At 64.2% G+C, this 17,063-nt stretch overlaps 4 protein-coding genes across 4 annotated transcripts; 1 reads left to right on the top strand and 3 right to left on the bottom strand.

The window, feature by feature from the left end:
- Positions 1-14: 14 nt before the first annotated feature.
- On the bottom strand, positions 15-2,190 carry HDDC3 (HD domain containing 3). The gene is made up of 4 exons (XM_064669414.1): positions 1,979-2,190; positions 1,486-1,541; positions 1,159-1,399; positions 15-180 (listed from the first exon to the last, which is right to left on the bottom strand). Exons 1-4 carry the CDS (start codon positions 2,109-2,111, stop codon positions 32-34), a joined length of 579 nt encoding a protein of 192 aa, XP_064525484.1. The 5' UTR covers positions 2,112-2,190; the 3' UTR covers positions 15-31.
- On the bottom strand, positions 2,185-11,650 carry TTLL13 (tubulin tyrosine ligase like 13). Its single transcript, XM_064668268.1, has 16 exons — positions 11,080-11,650; positions 10,637-10,677; positions 9,321-9,633; positions 8,900-9,166; positions 8,380-8,536; positions 8,022-8,165; positions 7,372-7,457; positions 7,041-7,266; positions 6,404-6,594; positions 5,615-5,803; positions 5,008-5,149; positions 4,511-4,690; positions 3,894-4,221; positions 3,108-3,327; positions 2,530-2,640; positions 2,185-2,460 (listed from the first exon to the last, which is right to left on the bottom strand). The coding sequence occupies exons 1-16, from the start codon at positions 11,250-11,252 to the stop codon at positions 2,202-2,204; spliced, it is 3,027 nt and encodes a 1,008-aa protein (XP_064524338.1). The 5' UTR covers positions 11,253-11,650; the 3' UTR covers positions 2,185-2,201.
- Positions 11,651-11,685: 35 nt separating this feature from the next.
- GDPGP1 (GDP-D-glucose phosphorylase 1) lies at positions 11,686-17,063 on the bottom strand. The gene is made up of 3 exons (XM_064668267.1): positions 16,474-17,063; positions 12,896-13,419; positions 11,686-12,786 (listed from the first exon to the last, which is right to left on the bottom strand). The coding sequence occupies exons 1-3, from the start codon at positions 16,967-16,969 to the stop codon at positions 11,686-11,688; spliced, it is 2,121 nt and encodes a 706-aa protein (XP_064524337.1). The 5' UTR covers positions 16,970-17,063.
- On the top strand, positions 12,846-16,034 carry LOC135421129 (calcium and integrin-binding protein 1-like). Its single transcript, XM_064669416.1, has 7 exons — positions 12,846-12,965; positions 13,253-13,287; positions 13,732-13,834; positions 14,200-14,290; positions 14,479-14,648; positions 14,720-14,808; positions 15,093-16,034. Exons 1-7 carry the CDS (start codon positions 12,915-12,917, stop codon positions 15,112-15,114), a joined length of 561 nt encoding a protein of 186 aa, XP_064525486.1. The 5' UTR covers positions 12,846-12,914; the 3' UTR covers positions 15,115-16,034.

Here is a 17,063-nt window from a genome sequence, read left to right as displayed (position 1 = left end):
AGCAACGCAGGACGCTGAGCTGCACGCACGTTTATTGGCCGCCCTGCAGTCGCGTGGCCACGCCGCGCTCCTCGAACAGGCGCTGCAGCGCCCCCTCCAGGGGCGCGCTGGTCCCGCGCAGCCCGGACACCACGAGCGCCGCCCACCGGAAGTACTCCTGCACGCGCTCCGCCGACCACCCTGCGGAAACACGACGTCACTTCCGGCTGGAGCCGCCCCGGCCCTGACCTCGGTACCGGGACAGACCCAGACATCACCACCCCAGACACATCGGGACAAACCGAGACATCACCACACACACACTAGGACAGACCAAGACACGGAGCCAGCAGTGTGCCCAGGTGGCCAAGAAGGCCAATGGATCCTGGCCTGTGTCAGGGACAGTGTGGCCAGCAGGACCAGGGAAGTGATTCTTCCCCTGGACTCAGTGGTGAGGCCACACCTTGAGTGCTGTGTCCAGCTCTGGGCCCCTCAGTTCAGGAAGGATATTGAGAGAGAAGAGCAACAGGGCTGGGGAAGGGACTGGAGCACAAGTGCTGTGAGGAGAGGCTGAGGGAGCTGGGGCTGTTCAGCCTGGAGAAAAGGCTCAGGGGAGACCTCATCATTTTTTACAACTCCCTGAAAGGAGGTTGTAGCCAGGTGGGGGTTGGTCTCTTCTCCCAGGCAGCTATCAGTAAGACAAAAGGGCTCGGTCTTAAGCTGTGCCAGGGGAGGTTTAGGTTAGATATTAGGAAGAAACTCTTTCCAGAGAGGGTGCTCAGCCATTGGAATGGGCTGCCCAGGGAAGTAGTGGATTCTCCATCCCTGGAGGTTTTTAGGATGAGACTGGATGTGGCACTTAGTGCCATGGTCTAGTAACCACAGCAGTAGTGGATCAAGGGTTGGACTTGATCTCAGAGGTCCTTTCCAACCCGGCTGATTCTGTGATTCTATGACCACCACACACACACCCCGGGACAGACTGAGACATCACTACACACACACCCACACCGGGACACTGGCACACAACAGGACAGATGCTCCCCACACTGCCCCTGGCTGGAGCCACCCCAGGTCCGGGGTGACCTCGGCAGGTCTGTCCCTCCGTGCAGGGTGCAGGACCAGCCCTGCCCCAGGCAGAGGAGCTGCCCTGGGCACGGCCGGGCCCTGCCGTGGTACCTTGGGGGGTGCAGCGGTTCAGGTCCCGCAGGTTGTACAGCTTGTCTGCCAGCTGGACCAGCTTGGCTCGGGGGCTGCAGCCGGGCGCCCGCTCCACTTGCAGCCGCTTGCGCTCCATCTTGGGCAGCATCTTGTTGTCTGTCACCTCCTCCACCACGCGCCTCACATCCATCCCGAACAGCTCCTCGATCTCAGACAGCGTGGTGTCTGTGTCCTCCACCGTGTCATGCAGGAGGGCGGCCTGGGGCCAGGGAGGGTCAAGGGGGCCAGAGGGTCCAGGCCAGGCCCTGCCGCAGCAGTAGCAGGCAGGGGAGGGCATGGCCTTACCTGCAGCACCACGATGTCCGTCACACCAGCCTCGTGTGCCAGGATCCTGGCGACGCCTGCGGCCAGAGCAGAGAGCTGGGAACGGGCACGGGGGGAGAAAGGGCAGCTCTGGGCCAGGACAGCCGCTCCTTGGGTTACACAGGGGCTGCACTGCACAGAGGGCAAGGAGGGGTCCCCAAGATCCACCCTGGGCACATCCTGAGGGGTGAATCCTTAGGCTGGGCAAGCAGGCAACTCCCGGAGGCTGGCACTGCCCCCAAGGGTCCCTCATCAGCTCCCATGGGCACCGTCCACTGCACGGCAACAGCGTGGGGGGAGCACCCACAGCAGAACACGTGGCTAGGGCAGGGGCTCAGGGACGTGGGATGGGAGAGGGGACACGGCTTTCCCCGGGGGCCGGGGTGAGGGGCTCCCGTGGGCGGGCGGCACTCAGGGGCAGGAGGGGTCCTGAGGATCCCTCCGGAGCAGGACGCGGTGCCAGGGGGTTCCGCACCAATGGGGTGGTTGATGAAGGGGGTGCCTTCGGGGTCCTTCCGCCGCTGCTCCTTGTGCTTCCTGGCCGCGAAGTCCGCGGCCTCCAGCAGCCGCGCCACGTCCGAGCCCATGCCCGGCAGCTCGGAGCCCATGCCCGGCAGCTCGAATCCCGTCCCCGCCACCTCGCAGCCCGTGCCCGGCGCGGCGGAAGCGGCGCGATCGGAGGCGGGTCCCAACACCGTTTATTGCGCGCCGGGCCCCGGCCCGCCCCAGCCCCGCGGCAGTCGGTACAGCAGCGTCCCGTCGGGGGCGCGCACCTCGCGCTCGTGCCCCGGTGCCGCCGCGACGGCGCTCAGCGCCCGCCGGTCCTGCCGCAGGCGGCGGCGCGGCGAAGGGCAGCCGCGGCTCCGCAGCACTCGCCGCACCACGTCGGTGCTGACGCCGAACCCCTGGGCCAGGCGCTCCAGCGGCCACTCTTCGGGCAGCTCCTGCCGCAGGAACCTGCGGGCACGGGCACGGTCACCGGGGCGGTCACCGGGAGCGGCGCGAACCTCCCATCCCCGCGCTCACCGCATCTGCTCCATCGCCTGCCAGGTCAGGACGCGCTCGGGGGCTCCGCGCCCCCCGCCCAGCTCCCGCCGCAGCCGCTCCATCCGCGCCGCCACCCGCCGCCGCCGCCCCCTGCGGGGGACACACGTGAGCGCCCGGCCCGGCCCGGCCCGGCCCCGGCCCAGCCGCCCCGCACCTCTCCGCCTCCTCCAGCGCCGGGTCCGGCGGCTCCGGGTCCCCGGGCCACGCCGCCGCCGCCCGCCGCGGGGTCCTGGCGAGGAGCGCGGCCGCCCGCAGCCCGGGCCGCAGCAGCGCCGCCATGACCGGCAGCGGGAACGGGCGGGGCCGGCGGGGGGCGGCCCCGGCGGGATCCACAGCGAGGTGGCCTGTGCGGCCAGGAGTGCGGGCACAGGCACCAGCCCCTGGCCCGGCAGAGGTGAAGCTGCCCGGGGCGCGTGGCCAGACCCGGGCGGGGCCCAGGCTCCGGTCAGGGGGCTCCGCAGCCGGCCCCGGGCTGATGGGGATAGCCAACCTATCCAGCAGCCCTGGTTGTCCAGCGAGCACCCACAAGAGGAAGGCTGAGCCTTCGGCCACGTTACTTGTGCCTTTCATGCTGGAAGTGTGTGACACACTGGCACAGTGCGGCTCTGCCATGGTGTGAGGCACGTGTGTGCTGCACATGAGCGGCGGCGGCAGCGGCGGGGAGCTCCCGGACCACAGCACAGCTGAAGATGCCATCGTCTTTGACCTCCCCCGGGCTGGCTGGGGATGCTGGGGGACAGCTGCCTGCATGGGAGGACGACGGGCTGGCAGCATCACCTGGAACAGCACAGACAGATGTGGGTTTGTCTGCAGACCGGGCAGCTCTGTGGGTCAGCAGTCCCCACTGCCCTCCCCGGTGGGGCTTGGCCCTGGCAGCTCTCCCTCTGGCCCTGCTGACCCAGCCTTATTGGCTGCCCAGTGGGTGGAGCTGATGCTGGGAAGCAGAGCAGGGCTGGGTGAGGGGTGGTGGGACTGTGGGCAGAGAGCAGCATGGGCCTGTTGGGGGCCATGCTATGTCACCGTGTCCCCTCCGTACCCACTGCAGCTAACGCACCCCTTCGACTGTCCCATCTGCTGTGCTTCCAACTCACTCTCTCCCATACACTGGGGCTTCTCACGCTCCCTCCTCCCCATACATCAACCCTTGGTTCTGGGAATCCACCCGCATTCATCCCTGCCCCTGCGAATGGGATGCTGATGGCCTCCAGCAGAGACTTCCAGCGGTCATCAGTGCCCTGAGCAGAGCACAGCAGCCCCTCTGCACTCTGAGCTTCATCCAGCCTGCCCACTCCTCCCACCCTGGTAAGGCCAGGAGTATCCATGGGAAGGTGATGTGTACTCACAGCCTTCAGCCTGTGTTCTGGCACCAGGGAGCTGCTGGTCTCTCAGCAGCAGCCCCTCGGGGTGGGTGACGGCTGCCCGTGCTGCCCGGCCCCGCAGCCAGCCCCCGCCCAGCACCCGGGAGCCCTCCTGCCGCGTGTGGTACGGGACACTCCGGCCTCGAACACAGAGGGTGTCCACGTCGTTGGGGGCTGGGCCCAGCGTGTCCGGCTGCAGGGCCTCGGCTCTGACCCAGTGTCCTGAGGCATGGGCTGGGCCTCCCAGGACTGAGATGACCATCATTAAGTCATGGGTGTCCTGGTTCCCAAGGGCATCCCATGGAAACTGCAGCTGGAAGGAGGAAAGGCAAGTGGCCATGGCTTAGCTCTGGAGGCCTTGGCAGGAGATGGGAAGAAAAAGTCTTTTCTAGTCATGTACAGGTGTTCACTAAAGCATCCCCTGCACGTTGTCCCCAGGTACACCCCCACAACCATCCCAGACTCACATCACCCCAGGAGCACAGCAGCTGATCTGCCGGCAGTGGAGCCGGGACCCCCATCCTGCCCCAGACACTCAGTGCCCTATTCACTCCTCACCATCCTCTGCCTTGGCTGTGGGTGGATCTGGGTGACCCCGTTACCTGGCTCCGGAGGGTGCAGGATCCCTGGCTGTCAGCTGTGGGGAGCAGCCGAGAGAGCTGGTTGGTGATGCCCAGGTCTCGGATCAGCTTCTCACGCTGCAGCAGAGCATTCACTCTCCTCTTCTCCTCGTGTTCCACAATGTCCTGGGGCTGCATGGAGTCATACTGCACGTGCTGCACCTCGGCAGAGAAACACCTGAGCTACAGCAAAGCTGAACCTGGGATAACACACAGGTGAGACAAAGCCATGGGCTGCTCCAACCCTGGGGAGAGTCACAGACTTGGGGTGGGATGGAGATCCTAGTGGGAGCCACAACAGGAAAGGACAACACTGGTGCTTGCAAGTGCTGCCCACCACAAGCTGTCGATTTTCTGGACTTCATACAGGGAGTCAAACCTGGAATTTCTGCTCCATGGGAGCATCCATGGCCCAGCATGGCTCCCAGAGGCATGTCACTGCCTTGGAGAGCCCATGAACAATGCTGACACTGAGATACCTTTCTATCCCATGTCTTGGTGCTTCTGTGAGTGAGGTGGGTTGTAGAAGCTGTGCTTCTATTCTGGATCCTCTCTGTTTTTTTCTTCCTGGTGGCAGCTTCCAGCTTTTCGTTTTTCAGGCGAATCTCCTCCAGCTGCTGCCTGCCACAGAACAGCAGAGTCACTCACTGCTCAGTCAGAGCCACAACAGCAAAAGGCTGTAGGGCAGCCTTTGACCTGAAGACATTTACTGCAGGCCAAAGTTCTGTCTAAACAGCCCATAATAGAAGTGTGCCAAGAGATAGGCCAGGGATGCTTGTAAAGAGACTTTTAAAAAGAGAAATGGGCTTAGATTAGGCTGTGCCTAACAGAAGGGAGTGGGACATTTGGGACATGGTTTCTCCAGGGTCCAAAAGTCAATGGAGCGCTGCCCTTGCCTCTCTGGGGTCCATCCAAAAGGAACTGCTTTGCTGTGGTGCCACAGCACGTGCAGGCTCCTTCCCTTCCCCTCCTGCTCTCCCCACTTGCTTACACCTGCCAAGCAGCAGAGTGGCTCCCCAGGAGGGCTCAGGAGCGAGTGGTGTCCATACCCCCCTTGAGGAGAGGGTCTCCACAGGAGCAGTGTACCTGGCATGCTCCTCTCGTGCCTTGGAGGCTGCCGTTTCCTGGAAGAGGGACCTGCCCTGGTGGAAGAAGGGCTCGTATTTCTCTGTGCCAGGTGCTGGGTAGATGCGCCGGAAGCCGCCCAGGTGCTCGTTCTCGTAGGTCTCGGCCTGTGCCAGCCAGGCAGCCTGGCTGCTCTCCTGCTCCCTGCGCCTGCAGCCGGAGGGAGGACAGGGAGCTGCGACAGGGAGCTCCGGGGCAGGCAGAGCACAGGGCTGACGTGCTTGGTGTTTCCCAGGGTTATCCCAGGACTCCATATGGAAACAGCAGCTGGAGAGAGTCCCCGCTTTGCCTGCAAGGCAGCAGGCTCAGTAAACACTGGCCTTGTGAAAGGGCATGCAGACAGAGGAGGGGGAAACCCTCAACCCTGGAAAGGAATCCTGCTCTGGAGAAGGGTCCATGCCCTCAGCTGCTCCTGGTCCCTGAGGCAGGGCTGTGGTCCCTTCTGTAAGCATCCCTGCCAGCCCAGGGACACTGGCCCTGCCTGTCTGCACCGAGGGATGTGACAAGCAGGTGCTGCTCAATGGGGATGTCTCTGCTGGGGCACAGAGCACTAGGTGTCACAAATCTCTTGGTACCCAGAGAGGAGCCCTTAGCTCTTCCTTCCAGGATGCAGATGGCTTGGGAGAGCTCAGAGGCTGCACAGTGCCATGGGGTCTGGGAGCTTCACCTGCCAGCCCTGGCATTACCCTGCTCTGCCATGCCCTGTCTCTCCTCACTGGAGACATGTAGCACTGAGGGAAACAGCAATACCTGGACTCACGGAGAGTCTGGGTCTGGCTGGCCTGAAGGAGCCGCTCCTTTACCCGCCGCTTGTCTTCCTCCAGCACCTTCCTTCTGTCACAGGCGTGCACATTGATCAGGTTGAAGGTGTCACACAGAAGGGCATCCTTCACCTCACGGTCTAGCTGAGAGTCTGTGCAGAAGCTGGGAGAGTGGTTCACCTGCCAAGACAAGCAAGTAACCTAACCTGGCACCCCAGCTCCCAGCCCATGGCCCTGGCCACCCCCCACACTATCCATGGATGCTCTTCTCTATATCAGTGACAGGAAGCAGGAGGCCACACACAGCACTCTGTCCCTGCAGTGTGGTGCCTACTGTGCCACAGGTCACCCAGATCCCATCCCACAGGCTGCAAGTAGAGGGCAGCTGTCACAAACTCAGGGTGCTCTTACAGGAAAAGGGGTCCTAAGGTTTGGGAAATTCCCTGCTGTTAAAGGGTGTGCAGGAAACTGGTTGTCTTGGATCCCACTCACAGCAGGGTGCTTGGCTTCACAGCCTGGTTAATTCTGTGAGTGAGGTGGCCCTTTTGAATCAAACGAGTCCTGTTCATCCCAACCCCCCTGTCCTGAGGCCTCTCCCAGGTTTTAGTTGTCTGCTCCTCCCTCACCTCCAGCAGCCAGGGCTTCAGCCTTCTGTCCAGCAAAATGTCAAAGCCGAGGATCTCGAAGCAGGCGCAGCCGGCAGCGTGGTTGGGGAAGCAGCTCTGGTAGTGGTGCTTCACCACAGGGTGAGCCGAAATCAGTGTCTTTATGACAATGTCATCAATATCTGCCCAGAGCTTTGTTGTGTCGTAGCTGTGCTCTGCCATCCAGGTGTTCAGGGTGGACAGCTTCCTGCATGGGGACAGGAGGTGGTAAGGGCTGAGCTGTGCCACCCCAGGAAAGATGAGGTAAACCAGAGTCCCACAGCGTTCCTGTGGTGCCTGGATGTGCCAGTACCTCTTGCTGCCCATTGTGTCATCCTGGACGAAGTTCTCATTGTGCTTGTTGATTGCATAATTGGTCAGATGCATGCAGATGTCACCCTAGCAGGAAACCAGGAGAGACATTCATTCACTCTGAACCACGCAGCGAGAACAGAAACAGCCCCATTAGACAATCCCAGGTCCTTCTTTTCTGCCTGATGCATGGGCAGAGCAGGAATGGTGTGGAATGGAGCACGCTCCTCAGGGCCGGGAGCAGTAGGTGATGGCCAGAGGCACCAGGGGGGCTCTGGCCTGCAGGTTTTCAACACCTGCTAGGGTGAGACCCCAAGAAACCAGATCTGAGTTTATTGTTGACCCAGTTTTGAACATGAGGTTGGAGACCTTCCAATGTTCCTTCAATGCAAAACAACTCTATGATTTTGTGGTAATGTCAGTAAACAGCCCAAATGTGAGGCTAGATCTGGGGGTAGATCTATTTCAGACCCTCCTGAAATACCTCCTGTGAGGAGAACAAGGAAGGGGTACAGAGGGAGAACAGGAAAGCAGCAAGCTGGGATCCTTGCAGCCCCCAACCTTTTCGAGGCCTGGAATGCCCCTAGGACAAGTTAGGGATTGACACCTACAGATACTATATGAGGTTTTTTGAAACATCTTTTTTTTTACCAGGTTTCTGCTGCTGCGATCGATGTACCTCATGGTGGCAAACCGGGCCAGGCCCTCCTTGTAGAGAAAAACTCTCAGCGGGTCACAGGATGTGACCAGCACATAGATGCGCATGTCAAACTTGAAGCCATCAATGAGGAAGGGCTGTGAGGAAAGTCAGGAGCAAGGGTGAGATCAGGAACTGCCCCATCTGCCTGTGCTGCTCTTTGGCAGCAGAGGAGAGGGGAGAGCTTTGGCCGTGCCCCTGCTGTGCCACAGCCACCCCCAGCAGACCTGGGGAGACATGGGAAGGATGTGGGATTCTGGCAGAATGAGGAGGCTGGAATCCTCCCCTGGTGTTCCAGGACTCTCCTGGTACCTCAGAGATGTACTGCTGACAGATCATGCGCTCCCCGTGCTTGATCTCCTCCGGGTGGTGGGTTATGAAGATGCCTTTTCCCTGGGAGCTGTTGTCGGGCTTGCAGATGAATGTTCTGGTTTTCCTCATGGATCTGTAGGCATGGAAATCTCCATAGCTGTGCAAGGAAGGGGTGATGGTCACTAGCTGCAAAAAACACCCTCTGAACTCTAACAGCTGGGTACTGAAACCATGGCACTGTGGCCCAGTACAAATCAAATGTCCACAGGGGAGATATAGAACCTCCATTCCTGATCTACAAGAGTCACAGATTGGTCCCTGTGTGACCTGACTCAGCTCTCCCAGACCCACCTTTTCCTTGTACACATCTGCACCTGTACCAGGAGGTCCGTGGCAGAGGTCACCACGATAATGTGCCGGAGCCAGTAAGATTTGGGCTCTGGTGCCCAGAGGGAGCAGGCGAGCAGGCTACCCCTGCCAGTGTGAGCCCGTCCCCGTGGCGCTGTCCCACACTACTCACTCGGCTGGCAGGCACCACGTGCGGGGGAAGATGTTGTACTCCTCGGGGAAGAGCCGGAGCATGCGGTTCAGGTTGCGAGCCAGCAGGTCCTTACGGCAGAGCTCAATCATGCCTGGGAAGTGGTTGATTTTCTGAAAGAGGGGCAGAAAAAGCCAGATCAGCAGAAGCCCCGCACGCATGCATCCTCCCGGCCCTGCAGAGAACCGGCAGCAGAGCAGGCAGGAGGCTGGGCCTGCAGCTGCCTTGAACTGCTGCTGAGGGGCAAGACTGCACTACAGCTGCTCTATCTGAGCGTCACCAGTGATTTATCTGCTCCATCTCAGCCCTGGAGCTCTCCCTGCCCGGAGCACCACAGAAACCATTTGTCATCCCAGCCCATTTATTTCACAGCACGTTACAGGGCTGGCAGTGCTCCCACTCCTACTGCAGCTGCTGACTTCTCCTGAGGCACCGACCACAGACACGGCACAAGGAAAGGTGCGGGGCCGAGGCACAGATGAGTAACAGGCACTGCTTTGGATGCCTCTGTTCCACTCTGCCATATGCTATTCCATCAACAGTCCCCGCGTTACCCTCCTCCCTGAGCGATTCCTGCTGGACAGCCCATTTGTTTACCTGGAACCGCTTCATTTCCATGAGGCGCTCCAGCGACACCGAGGTGTCTGTCCAGCACACTGTCCACTCCTCGTTCTCTCCCGCTTCCTTCAGCCCGCAGTGCTGCGCCGCCCGCCGCACTGTGCCAAGGCAAGCGGTGACAGGGGCAGGCAGGGGAGCCACAGTGACTGACAAACCCCCAAAATAACCAGGGACAGGACGTGGAACAAACCTCTCCGGGCTGCACTTCTCTCAGAAGTACAAGGTATTGGCGGGACCCTTTGGGAGGTGTCAGGAACACCAGCTTTACCTGGCCTACCCCCAGCCTCTGGCTGAAGATGTTCTGGGTGCTCTCAGCCCTCTAATTCCACCTGCCTTGGGGTGCCAGGGCCACTTGACAGCAGGGTTGAACCTGCCACGGGTTTGATACTTCACAGGCAGGTACAAGTCTTAGGAAAGTGTGACTTTAATCTCCAAATCCAAGGTCTTTTGGCAGCAGAAGACAGCTCTGGGGCAAAGGGTCTCTGTTGGGATGGTTCATGTTAGTGCCAGGTCTGAATTTGGCTCTCGCAGGGCTGGGGAGGTGATGGAGGTCTGTGCACACCAAGACACCTTAGCAAAGTGGCTTAATAACACCCCCCAAGGGCCAGGAGTTTGTTCTTTTAAGATCCAGCTTGTGGCAGGAAAGAAAAGCGGGACAGGGGAGGGGAACCAGCTCCTTGGAGTCACTGGGGATGGATGGCACAGGGGGAGGTTCAAGGTATGGATCCTGACTGTTCCACCACCAGCTTTACCTGAAACAGCTGAGAGCCCTTAGGTCCTGTTCCCAAGCCCAGGTACCCCCTTGCACTGTACCTGACTGAACCCTTCTCGCCCACTTTAGCAGACACCTGGCAAACACAGGTGTGGGGGGATGTTGAGGGCTTATGCTGCTGTTACACATTTTAAACCAGGGGAAACCTCAGTCCAAAGTGTGACAAACTCCCCACTACCACAGGGACCCAGTCACTGGGCACCAGTAAATAAAACAGTGAGAACTGGATGCCAACAGTGCTCCCGGCTGCACAGGCACCCACAGAGCCTGCAGGGGTGGGCTGGGCCCCTCAGGGACCCCACAGGGACCCTGTAGCCCCTCAGACTTACCGCTTTCGTACCTGCAGCCGCTCAGGTTGATGGAGGGGACACTGGAATTGAGAGAGATGAGAAGACAGGGGCTCAGCGAGGGAGTGGGCACGGGATGGAGGGGGGACACAGCCCGATCCCTCACACAGACACAGCACAGCAGTCAGGTCTGATCGGGTACAGCCCTGAGGAGATGGGGCACAGGGGTCCCGGGCACGGGGCCGCGCCTGGGTGCGTCACATGGGAGATCGTTGGGGCAGTTTCAGGGGAACTGTTTATTGTGGGTCCCCGGACAAGCTCCCGGGGGCTGGGGGCGGCGGGCCCCGGCAGGGCAGTGCCCGCAGGGAGCAGCGGGGCCGGGCTACACCGGAACCGAGCACGACTGAGGCAGCGGGAGGCGCCCCGGGGTGGGGCTGGAAGGGCTCTCCCCGGGCCCTGCCGGGGGTCTGCGGCCCAGCACTCGCCTGCGCTTCCTCCGCGTCTCGGGGCCGACGGGGGCACCGGCACGGTCCAGGGGGACCGCGGCGGCGGCCGCCTCCTCCTCGCCCGGTGGGGTTTCAGGGGCGGCCTCCTCGCCCGGTGGGGTTCCCGAGGGCGGTCCCGGTCCCGGCCCCCCCCCGCCACCGCCCGCCGCCATCGCGCCACTCCCAGGGCCGCCGCGTTCCCATGGCGACAAGGCTATAGAGACGCGGGCGGTGCCAGCCAGAGCGGCCCCGCTGAGGGCACGTGACTGTCAGTTCCGCAGTCCTCCGCCGCGCAGCGGCCCCTGGCGGGCGGCACCAGGAACCGCGCCGGTGCCACCAGCCCTGCAGCAGCCGTGCCGGTGCCATCAGCTCTTCATTAGCCATGCCCGTTCTTGTCCCAGTGTCGGTCCCGGTGCCACCAGCCCTGCAGCAGCTGTGCCGGTGCCATCAGCTCTTCATTAGCCGTGCCCGTTCTTGTCCCAGTCTCGGTCCCGGTGCCACCAGCCCTGCAGCAGCCGTGCCCGTTCCTGTCCCAGTCTCGGTCCCGGTGCCATCAGCTCTCCAGCAGCCGTGCCCGTTCCTGTCCCAGTCTCGGTCCCGGTGCCATCAGCTCTCCAGCAGCCGCGCCAGCTCTCCGCCGAGGCGCAGCAGCTCGGGCTCGGGCAGTAGGTGCTGGCGGATGGCGCTCAAGGCCTCTGCCTCGGTGATGTGCCAGTAGAGCGGAGGGGCGGGCAGCGGGAGGAACCCCGCCAGCTCGCACACCGCCACGGGGAAGGGCTCGCCCACCTTGGGGCCGAAGCGGGGTGGGCGCGCCCACAGCAACACCCGCAGCCCGCGGTCTTTGCTGGCGCCGGGCCCCGCCGGAGGGTCGCCCCGCGTGGCCAGCACGTTGCAGGCCAGCCCAGCGCCGCCCAGGTGCTCCACCGCCCGGCACACGGCCCGCGACACCGGCTCCAGCGCCGCGGGGCCAGTGGCAAAGAAGAGGAAGGCGGTGGCCGGTCCGGCACGGAGCAGTCCCAGGCGCGGCCCCAGCGGCTCAGCCGGCGCCGCCTCCAGCGGCAATGGGCGACCCAAGTAGAGCCCGTGCAGGTGCAGGTGGTTCACCGAGGCTCCGCCGCCCAGCCCATTGAAGCCCACGTGGAATCCCGGGTGGGCGCTGAGCAGCGCAACCTCCAGCGCCCCGCGCAGCGCCGAGGCCGTCAGCGCCTGCGGCAGCCGCAGCGCCGGCTCGGGCAGCAGCAGGACGTGGCCCCGCTCCAGCGGGCTGGCGTTGATGGCCACCAGCAGCGGGTCGGGCGGCGGCCCCGGGCCCCCGGCGCGGCGCAGGCGGAGCAGCAGCTCGGCGGGGCGCAGCCGGGTGAAGTTGAAGGCGTCGGGGTCGAAGGGGTCCCGGAGGCTGCGGACGGGCTGCGGTGGGCGGCGCTCGGCGCTGCGCTGCTCGTTCAGCTGCGCCACGAGGCGCAGGGGGCCGGGCAGGACGCGGGTGGGCATCGGCCCGAGCCGGTAGCGGAACAGCCCCCGCTCCATACGGTCGCTCCAGCCCGCCAGCAGCGCCCTGTCGAAGCGGGAGGGCGCGGAGTCCGGGTCGTCCCAGCCGGCCGGCTGCAGCACGAAATCTTCCTCGCCGTACACGAACTCCTCGGGGCTCGGCTCGCCCCGCTCCTCGCCCGCCGCCGGCGCCGCCGCCATTGCCGGTGCGGGGCGGGCTCAGCCGCGAACCCGCGGACTCGGGGTCCGCCGGGAGGGCGGGGCTACGCGGGACGGGTGGGCGTGGCTGCCTGGCCGCGGGGCGTTGCCACGGCAGCGGGTGAGTGACAGGCGGCGGAAGCGGCGCCATGGGCGGCTCGGCCAGTCTGCTGCCGCGGGACGCGCTGGGCGAGTACCAGGTACGGCACCGGCACCGGCACCGGCGGAGAGGGGCGGCGCCGGGGGGACACGGGGGCGGCGCGACCCCGGGGGGCAGCTGCCCATAGGCCGAGGGACCCGGGGCTGCGTTGCCCCGGGTCAGGCCCTGACCCCGCTGCCGGTGCTGACCCCGGTACTGACCCCGGTGCCGACCCCGGTACTGACCCCGGTGCCGACCCCGGTACTGACCCCGGTGCCCGGTGCTGACCCCGGTACTGACCCCGGTACTGACCCCGGTGCCCGGTGCTGACCCGCACTCTCCCCGCAGGAGCTGACGTTCCTGAGCAAGCAGGAGATCCTGCTGTAAGTACCGCCCCTGGAGCGGGATGTGGGTGCAGACCCCCGGTCCCCCGTAGTCCCGGGGCCTCGGGCTGTGCTGGGGTCGCGGAGGGCCCCGGCCCTGCCCCGGGGCTACCGTTCCGCCGTGATGCCCCGCTGAGCCGGGAGGTGCCGGTGCCGTTCCCTGACAGTGGGGTGTCACAGGGCAAAGGTCCGCGGGTGCTGCCGGTGGCGCGGGCCGGGCCGGGTCCGCCCTGACGGGCGGGGTGGGGACTGGAGAGCCGCCCCGAGCCCCCTCTGAATCCCCAGCCCTGGGGCGGGCAGCACCAGGCCGGCTCCTCTCCCTGGCCCCGGGAGCAGCTGGGGGACCCCCGGGCCGGCATGCACCCGCCCGGCCCTGGGAAGCGCTGCGGGGCTGCTGCCATCCCGGGAGCACCACAGAGCCGCTCTTGTTCTTTCCTCTTCAAGTGCCTACAAGAGGTTCAGTGAACTGCTGCCAAAGCAGGAGCGGGAGAACGCCTGCTCCGCGCGGGTTCCCAAGAGCCACATCCTGACGCTGCCTGAGCTGCGGGTACGGTGCCTGGCACACACAGGACGCTGCTACTCCTGGGTGGGGGCATGTTTGGGCAGGGCCTCGGTTTACCCACCACGGCCTCACCGTGCCAATGCTCTGCCCTCAGCTGTGCCCACAAACAGCTTCCTTGTCCCCAGTGAGCCGCTGAGGATCCCGGGGATCCTCCTCCTGCTGTGCCATGGATCCCAGGGATCCCTGTGGTGCATCCCGGGAGGCACAGGACAGGCTCAGCTATGCTGTGGGTGCCGCACTGGTGGCAGAGTGGGGCACTTGCTCAGCTGCTGGAGCAGCAGCCACAGCCAGTGTGTGCTGGAGGGAGCCAGCCCAGCCCAGCCCTGCCTGAGCCGTTCCCGTGTCCACAGGCAAACCCCTTCCAGCACCGGATCTGCCATGTGTTCTCCACCTCAGAGGCCGGGGACAACAGCATGTCCTTTGAAGACTTCCTTGCCATGCATCTTTGGTAAGGCTGGGGGCTGCTGCTGTATCCCGGGGTCCCCACAGCTCAAGGAAGAGGGGATGGGGGGATGAATCCATGTTCAGGAGGGCTGCCCATGGGGACGGTGGCTTTAGGAACTCCCAGTGGGACTGGCTGTTTTGGCACAGTGATGCGCATGAAGCTGCGCAGTGCTGGTGCTTGTGACTCTCTGGGGTCTCTGTGGCCCTGCCAAAAGGTACCTTTCCTGTCCCCACAGACTTTGATGATGATGGGACTCTGGACAGGAAGGACCTGGAGCAACTGGTGAACTGCCTGACGGGGCAGGGCGAGGAGTCCCGGCTGAGCAGGGCGGAGATGGAGCAGCTCATCCAAAACGTGAGCGCATCGGGCAGGGCACGGACACTGCACGGCCCCAGGCACAGAGCTCACCATCCCTTTCCCCCCAGATCCTGGAGGAGTCTGACATCGACAAGGACGGCACCATCAACCTCTCCGAGTTCCAGCATGTCGTCTCCCGCTCCCCAGACTTTGCCAGGTGCGGTGGTGCCCAGCAGCACAGCCCATCCCTGGGCCTGTCTGGGGGTTCGTTGTCCCAGTTGCTGAGCTGGGGCAGAGCTTATGGTGACAGGAGGGCAGGGCTGCCCTCTGCCAGGTCTGCCATAATGGCAGAGCGAGCTGCATCCCCAGCTGGCTCTGCATGCCAAGCTGGCTCTGCAGAGCCTCTCCCACGTGGGAACGTGGGTCCCTGCAGCAGTGGGCACTCGCAAACTCTTTGTGTGACCCAGCGAGGAGGTGCAGAACCTGTTGTATCTCTTGCAGCTCCTTCAAGATCGTCCTGTGAGCCCCGTGGCTCACCAGCACCACTCCTCCAGTTCCTCCAGCACCACTTGTCCAGTTCCTCCAGCATCATTCCTCCAGTTTCTCTACCACTCCTCCAGTTCCTCCAGTGCTCCTCTGGCTCCTGCAGCTCCTTGTGGGCTCAGCCATTTTTTCTTTCAGAGAGCACAGGCCTGGCCCCTCGCTGGCCCAGCAATGCCACAGTGCCTTGGGCAGGAGCCCTCCTGCTTTCCTCTCAGGTGCCTGGCAGTGGGGGGCCCTAGGAATCTGCCTCTCCTGCAGCCCCTCTGCTCTCCCAGCACCAGTTTGACTCCATATGCAGTCCAAGGGCAGCTCTGCAGGTGGGGGAGGCTAAGCTGCTCCTGCCTGGGGCCACTCTGCGCCAGCACAGCCCCTCCCTGCCCTCGGGACCAATTCCCACATCCCTAAAGACCAATTCCCAAGTTGTGCCTTCCAGCAGCAGGCAGAGAGCTGCCTCCCTCTCCAGCCTCTTCTCAGCTTCCTCATCTTCCTGGGAGCGTCCCTGCTGCCACATGGATTCATTTCTGTGAGCAGTAACCCGAACATGGATCCTCTGAGCAATAACCAAATTGTGGATCGTTTTCCCTGAGCAATGACCCAAACGGGGGCCGTTTCTCTGAGCAATAACCCAAGTGTCACTGTACAGGTGCCAACCCATAGCAGAGCTGTCCCCCCACGGCTGCACAGGACACATTCCTTCCCCACTGGCACAGCCCACGGGTGTGCAGCTGGACTCCCCCGTGCTGCCTCAGCACTGACCGTTCTCAAAGCCTGTTCTCCTCTTCCTCCCTTTCCCTCTCTGCCCCTCCTCTGGCTCCAGCCCAGCAGCTGCTTGGCTGTGCCGGCCTCTTCCTCCCCCAGCCCCTGTGAGGACACAAATAAAGGGCTCCGGTTTCACCCTCACTCTTTGCTGCCTTTGTCTGGCTGCGGGACGGGTGCCACGAGGGTGCTGGGGACACGGGCCCCTGCCAGGCCCGTCTGCCCGTATACGAGCCACCGCTGTGGGACAGGTCCCACGTCCTGCGCGGTGACTGCCCTTTCCATGGCCACCCCCTGCCTTCCTCCCTCCCTCCTCCATGATGGGATTGTTCTGGGCAGCACAAAGATCTCGGTGCTCTGGTCAGAGGCACCGAGGGAAATCCCGGCCAGGCGAGCGGGGCCTTCGCTGTGGGCAGCGCTGGGGCCCTTCGTGCCCATTCAGCCACCGGCTCTGCCCTGGCCCGCAGCCAGCGGCCCCACTGGCTGGTGAGGGGCCTGGGCTCCAGCTGGCCCTGCCGAGCCCCTGTGCTGGTGTGGGGCCCGCCATGGAGCAACCCACGCCGGTTCCCGTCCCAGTCTCAGCCCCGGTGCCATCCCCTCCGCAGCCGCAGCGCCGGCTCGGGCAGCAGCAGGACGTGGCCCCGCTCCAGCGGGCTGGCGTTGATGGCCACCAGCAGCGGGTCGGGCGGCGGCCCCGGGCCCCCGGCGCGGCGCAGGCGGAGCAGCAGCTCGGCGGGGCGCAGCCGGGTGAAGTTGAAGGCGTCGGGGTCGAAGGGGTCCCGGAGGCTGCGGACGGGCTGCGGTGGGCGGCGCTCGGCGCTGCGCTGCTCGTTCAGCTGCGCCACGAGGCGCAGGGGGCCGGGCAGGACGCGGGTGGGCATCGGCCCGAGCCGGTAGCGGAACAGCCCCCGCTCCATACGGTCGCTCCAGCCCGCCAGCAGCGCCCTGTCGAAGCGGGAGGGCGCGGAGTCCGGGTCGTCCCAGCCGGCCGGCTGCAGCACGAAATCTTCCTCGCCGTACACGAACTCCTCGGGGCTCGGCTCGCCCCGCTCCTCGCCCGCCGCCGGCGCCGCCGCCATTGCCGGTGCGGGGCGGGCTCAGCCGCGAACCCGCGGACTCGGGGTCCGCCGGGAGGGCGGGGCTACGCGGGACGGGTGGGCGTGGCTGCCTGGC

This window comes from Pseudopipra pipra, chromosome 12 (assembly GCF_036250125.1).
Source record: "Pseudopipra pipra isolate bDixPip1 chromosome 12, bDixPip1.hap1, whole genome shotgun sequence".
NCBI lineage: Eukaryota > Metazoa > Chordata > Aves > Passeriformes > Pipridae > Pseudopipra > Pseudopipra pipra.
This window is presented reverse-complemented; position numbering and strand designations above follow the sequence as displayed.

Coding starts and splice junctions, on each gene's coding strand:
- HDDC3 (XM_064669414.1), bottom strand. CDS start 2,111: ATGGGCTCCGAGCTGCCGGGCATGGGCTCGGACGTGGCGCGGCTGCTG. Junction 1,400..1,485: donor CGGACATCGTGGTGCTGCAG/GTAAGGCCATGC, acceptor CCCTGGCCCCAG/GCCGCCCTCCTGCATGACAC. Junction 181..1,158: donor GAACCGCTGCACCCCCCAAG/GTACCACGGCAG, acceptor GTGTTTCCGCAG/GGTGGTCGGCGGAGCGCGTG.
- TTLL13 (XM_064668268.1), bottom strand. CDS start 11,252: ATGGCGGCGGGCGGTGGCGGGGGGGGGCCGGGACCGGGACCGCCCTCG. Junction 7,458..8,021: donor ATCGCAGCAGCAGAAACCTG/GTAAAAAAAAAG, acceptor GTTTCCTGCTAG/GGTGACATCTGCATGCATCT. Junction 4,222..4,510: donor CCTGCACCCTCCGGAGCCAG/GTAACGGGGTCA, acceptor TCCTCCTTCCAG/CTGCAGTTTCCATGGGATGC.
- LOC135421129 (XM_064669416.1), top strand. CDS start 12,915: ATGGGCGGCTCGGCCAGTCTGCTGCCGCGGGACGCGCTGGGCGAGTAC. Junction 14,649..14,719: donor TGGAGCAGCTCATCCAAAAC/GTGAGCGCATCG, acceptor CTTTCCCCCCAG/ATCCTGGAGGAGTCTGACAT. Junction 14,809..15,092: donor CGCTCCCCAGACTTTGCCAG/GTGCGGTGGTGC, acceptor TATCTCTTGCAG/CTCCTTCAAGATCGTCCTGT.
- GDPGP1 (XM_064668267.1), bottom strand. CDS start 16,969: ATGGCGGCGGCGCCGGCGGCGGGCGAGGAGCGGGGCGAGCCGAGCCCC. Junction 13,420..16,473: donor GCGGAGGGGATGGCACCGGG/GCTGAGACTGGG, acceptor CTCCCGGCTCAG/CGGGGCATCACGGCGGAACG. Junction 12,787..12,895: donor TGGCGCCGCTTCCGCCGCCT/GTCACTCACCCG, acceptor GTTCGCGGCTGA/GCCCGCCCCGCACCGGCAAT.